The sequence below is a fragment of the Bison bison genome, unplaced genomic scaffold, assembly GCF_000754665.1.
Source record: "Bison bison bison isolate TAMUID 2011002044 unplaced genomic scaffold, Bison_UMD1.0 scf7180017864265, whole genome shotgun sequence".
Lineage (NCBI taxonomy): Eukaryota > Metazoa > Chordata > Mammalia > Artiodactyla > Bovidae > Bison > Bison bison.
Window position 1 is genome coordinate 244971 of NW_011494837.1, and position 5567 is coordinate 250537.

Below are 5567 nucleotides of genomic sequence, written 5' to 3' on the forward strand. Positions count from 1 at the left end.
TTCAGAACGGACTGGTTGGATCTCCTTGCAGTCCAAGGGACTCTCAAGAGTCTTCTCCAACACCACAGTTCAAAAGCATCAATTCTTCAGTGCTCAGCCTTCTTCACAGTCCAACTCTCACATCCATACATGACCACAGGAAAAACCATAGCCTTGACTAGACGGACCTTTGTTGGCAAAGTAATGTCCCTGATTTTGAATATGCTATCTGGGTTGGTCATAACTTTTCTTCCTTTTCATACCTTTTCGTCTTTTAATTTCATGACTACAGTCACCATCTGCAGTGATTTTGGAGCCCCAAAAAATAAAGTCTGACACTGTTTCCACTGTTTCCCCGTCTATTTCCCATGGAGTGATGGGACCAGATGCCATGATCTTCGTTTTCTGAATGTTGAGCTTTAAGCCAACTTTTTCACTCTCCTCTTTCACTTTCATGAAGATGCGTTTTAGTTCCTCTTCACTTTCTGCCATAAGGGTGGTGTCATCTGCATATCTGAGGTTATTGATATTTCTCCGGGCAATCTTGATTCCAGCTTGTGTTTCTTACCCATTGTTTATTTACTCAAATTATTACCCAAGTTCACCTAAATTTAAGCAAAAAATACCAAACAAGTGAAGTATCAGCACACATAACAGCAACATGACAGAGGTCTTAGATACCCAGATACAGCTTCCAAAGTCATTTTCTGAATGCAAATTGTTGCCGTGTGGCTTTTCTCTAGTTGCAGCGAGTGGAGGCTTCTCTCTTTTGCATTGTACAGGCTTCTCATTGTGATGGCTTCTGTTGTTGCAGAGCAGGGACTCTAGGGCACCTGAGCTTCAGTAGTTGTGGCACGTGGGCTCAGTACTTGTGGTTCCTGGGCTCTAGAGCACAGGCTCAATAGTTGTGGCACACGGGCTTAGTTGGCATGTGGGATCTTCCTGGACCAGGAATCGAACCCGTGTCTCCTGCATAGTCCAGTGGATTATTTACCACTGAGCCACCCAGGGAAACCCTCACATCCACTTTTTAGTGCATCTGCATTCTACAAAACATAGACTGTACAATAAACAATTTTAAGATACTTGACATACAATATATTTAGGAACATTTCAGATCAGCAATCAATTCATACCAACCCTGCCTAGAATTTAATTTATCCTGAGTTGATGCATCTCTTGAGTTGTCATGACAAGGCTGTATAAATGTCAGTCCCTCAGGGGGCCATCAAACTGGAGGAAAATGCTGAAGTTTAACTTAACCTTTATTTCCAAGGTAATGTGTGGATTTTGTTGAAAACAATCCTGATAAAACCATGTATTACTTGTGCAATTGTGAAGATATTAAAAGATATCATAACATATACAGTAGTTCCCCCTTATCACAGTTTTGCTTTCCACAGTTTCCATTACCCAAAGACAATGATGGTCTCAAGATATTAAATGGTTGCAGAAATAAATGATTCAGAAGTTTTAAATTGTACACAGTCTAAGTAGCGTGATGAAATTTCACACCATCCTACTCCATCCTTCTGGGACGTGAACCATCCCTTTGCCTAGCATAGGCACTAGCGTACATGCTGTATACGTATACACTTCCCATCCCTAGTCACTTAATAGCTGTCTGGATTGTCAGATTGGCTGTTGCGGTGCTTATGCTCAAGTAACCCTCATTTGACTTAATGTTGGCCCTCAAACACAAGAGTAGTGATGTTGGCAATTTGACAACGAAAAGCCATAAAGTGCTTCCTTTAAGTGAAAATATGAAAGTTCTCAATTTAATAGGAAAAAATCATATGCTGAGGTTGTTAAAATTTATGGTAAGAACGTTCATGAAAGTGTAAAGAACGAAAAAGAAACTCTTGTTGATTTTGCTGTTGCACCTCAAACTGCAAAAGTTACAGCCACAGTGTATAAGTACTTAGTTAAGACTGGAAAGACATTAAAGTTGTGGTAGAAAAAAGGAAACAGAGTTCAAAACCAATAGCAGTTTCAGGCATCCACAGGGGATCTTGGAATGGATTCCCCACAGATGAGGGGTGACTGTCGTAGTTGTTTTTGAAAATATCTCAAATAAAACATGTTGTACCATGTACATTAAGAGATAAATGTATTTACCTGTACATAAATAATGAAAAGTATTTAAGATTTACTTTAAAAACACCAATAGTAAATTACAGAAAAAATATTTTATTCAGAAAGAAATTAAAATGTTAACGAAACCAATTTAGGACTGAAATTGCTAAAAGTCACCTACAAGAACAGATAGCTTTTGAAGTTTTTAATCATGTGGGATATTTTTAAAATAAGTTTTATTATTAGGGGCTAATTTGAAATACCCTTGAGTCTATACAAACAAGTTGATTTTTTCTAATAATATTTATATGATAAATTCAAATGATAAAAGAAATTTACCACAAGCCTGTATTTTTAGATAATATTTTTAGTATATTTATTGGAACTGTTGAGATCTAAAGTATTTTTAAAATACTAGAACACAAGCATATTTATTCTTAAACAACTTAAATGTCATTCTCATTCTGTGTAACTATTTTTCCTAACTGAATGTGCTAAGAAAAAGCAGATTGTCCAAGGAACATTGTTTTGCTAACAGAGGATTTGAATTATTTATGTCTATTTAATACTTCTGAAATAAACTGGAACATATATATATTCCCCACCTATCTATGAGGAATCCATTCCAAGACCCCCTGTTTATGCCTGAATACATATATGAACACATCCCAAATTGAAGTACATTAGTGGTAGAGAATTCACTGACACAAGTTTTCACCCATATCTTTACGTATTAAACCAGGTTCTTATCTCTGATCTAGGCTCCTTGCCTTCCTCCTACTAAAAACTTCCTTTACTACTTCCTTCTACTAAAAACTGATAGGAATAGTAATGCAACCAAGGCTGATCTCTGAGATTGCTTTTTGTTACACTCAAATATTCCTAAACTTATAAGTTATTGAATATCATGCTATATTATGCTACAGGCAATATTCTTGATAAAAATAGTATGTGGACTTACAAGTAGGAGCTGTGGTTAATTTTGATCCTCCATTCTTTAATTCACGCCTGCTTCCATTTTTCTTCCTAAGATTCACAAAATTTTTAGAACCTTTTACTTTTTCCTAACTTTTATCACTAAACAATACATTTCTCCTCAGGAATATATTCTGTCAAGAAGTAGACGTTTATCCATCTACTGTAGTTATTGTGCACAAAGAGAACAGTGATGCTTTATTACCTGGCAGGGCCAGAGCAGTGAACTGGGGTAAGGAACTAAGTGCCTAACCCTATATGCCAGTCTCAGCTGTTTCTAGTAAACTATCAATTACTATGTAATTTTTTAAGTCTCAGGGAAATAGCTAATTTGCGAAAGGTTAGTGTCTAAAGATGGAGCACGGTGTTTCTAAATGAGCTAGTTATAGGTAGGTTACCAAACTTTCACTGGTCCCATATCCAAGTAAAAATAGTAGGAAGTAGGAATAGAGGTCAGACCATGCTGACCTCTAGTTCTCTGATGAAATGGCAGAGCCATGGCAAATCTTTAGGACTGAGGGCATTTTTAGAAGACAGTAAAGAAGGAACAGTTTGAAAATTGTCTAGCAACTATTCATTTCTTCATTATTCTTCTCAAAGCACTTATAACCTCTTTGTTTCTCAGGCTGTAAATAAAAGGATTTAGTAGAGGAATTATTATTGTATAAAATAAAGAATATATTTTGTTGTGCTCTTCAGAGGGGCCAGACCCAGGACGCACATACATGAAGAAGAGAGTGCCATAGAACAAGGAAACAGAGAGCAGGTGGGCACTGCATGTGGAGAAGGCTTTACTCCTGCCCTTTTCAGACTTTTTTTTCAGAATGGTAAAGAGGACAAAGGTGTAAGAGACCATGATGGTCATAAAAGTGAAGACTTGTATAAACGCTGAAAAGATAAACACCAGAAGTGTATTAAGTGTAGAATCAGTGCAAGAAATTTTGAATAGTTGTAAAATTTCACAGTAGAAATAATGTATTACATTGGTCCTGCAGAAAGTTAATCTGAATAACAAACCCACATGAATGGCTGAATGTAGAAAACCAGTCAAATATGAAACACCTATAAACTGAATACAGAGTCTGTTGGACATGACTACTGAATAAAGCAAAGGGTTGCATATGGCTGCATAGCGGTCATAGGCCATCACCATCAGAAGGAAACATTCTGTGGTAGCACTGGAACCAAAAAAATAAAATTGGGTCAGACAGTCAAAGAGAGGTATTACATGATTCTTTGATAAAAAATTTATAAACATCTTTGGAGTCACGGAAGATGAACAACAAGCATCTGCAAAGGCTAAACTGCCCAGGAATGAGTACATGGGGGTGTGAAGATGGGGGTCCTTCCAGATGAGAAAAATCAATCCAAGGTTGCCCACCATAGTGGTGAGGTAGATGACCAGGAACACCAGGAACAGGGGGACCTGCAGCCCTGGGAGATCTGTGAGTCCTGTGAGAACAAACTCCATCACCAGAGTCTTGTTTGCCTCCATCATATCCACTCAGGCTGACCACTGCAGTGAAAAGAGTAGGTGAAGAACGTAGTCATAAAGGACCATGGAAATAGTCCTATTTTATTTTTTTTTTAAATGCATCTTCCTTGTTTATGTATCCCCTTTAATCAGGACATTTTTAAGAATATATCTTCAGTTCAGTAATTGCTACCCATCACCACAGGGTAAAGTAAGGGGTTGCATATGGCTACATAGCCGTCATAGGCCATCACCACCAGAAGGAACCATTCTTTGGTGGCACTGGAACCAAAACAATAGTAGTGGACCATGCACTCAAAGAGAGACATCATTTGACTCATGTTGACAAGCATCTTGGGAGTCACAAAAGATGACGAGCAAGCATCTGCAAAGGCCAAGCTGCCCAGGAATGAGTACATGGGGGTGTGAAGATGGGAGTCCTTCCAGATGAGAAAAATCAGTCCAAGGTTGCCTGACATGGTGGTGAGGTAGATGACCAGGAACAGGGGGACCTGAAGCCCTGGGAGATCTGTGAGTCCTGTGAGAACAAACTCTGTCACCAGAGTCATATTTTCTTTTGCCATATCTGACCAGCTAACCACTAAAATGAAAGAATAAGTGAGGGAAAATTCACAAAAGAGTTATAAAAACAGTGAATTGTCATGTTACTGACATATAAGACATGCTGCTGCTAAGTCGCTTCAGTTGTGTCTGACTCAGTGTGACCCCATAGACAGCAGCCCAGCAGGCTCCCCTGTTCCTGGGATTCTCCAGGCAAGAACAGTGGAGTGGGTTGCCATTTCCTTCTCCAATGCATGAAAGTGAAAAGTGAAAGTGAAGTCGCTCAGTTGTGTCTGACCCTCAGCGACCCTATGGACTGTAGCCTTCCAAGCTCCTCCGTCCATGGGATTTTCCAGGCAAGAGGACTGGAGTGGGGTGCCATTGCCTTCTCCGATATAAGACATGCTTCTCATTTAATTAGTAGTTCTTAATTTTTACCTTCACTTATCTACTTTTGTATATATTCAGAATTATCTGTAATAAAATGTTTTAAAATTAGATT

General features: G+C 38.5%; 1 protein-coding gene across 1 annotated transcript; it reads right to left on the minus strand.

The window, feature by feature from the left end:
* Positions 1–3604: 3604 nt before the first annotated feature.
* On the minus strand, positions 3605–4528 carry LOC104994726 (olfactory receptor 5AC1-like). Its single transcript, XM_010848377.1, has one exon. The coding sequence runs from the start codon at positions 4526–4528 to the stop codon at positions 3605–3607; it is 924 nt and encodes a 307-aa protein (XP_010846679.1).
* Between the last annotated feature and the right edge of the window lie 1039 nt (positions 4529–5567).

Bases quoted from the DNA above. Each gene is read 5' to 3' on its own strand.
- LOC104994726 (XM_010848377.1), bottom strand. From the start codon at position 4,528: ATGATGGAGGCAAACAAGACTCTGGTGATGGAGTTTGTTCTCACAGGA.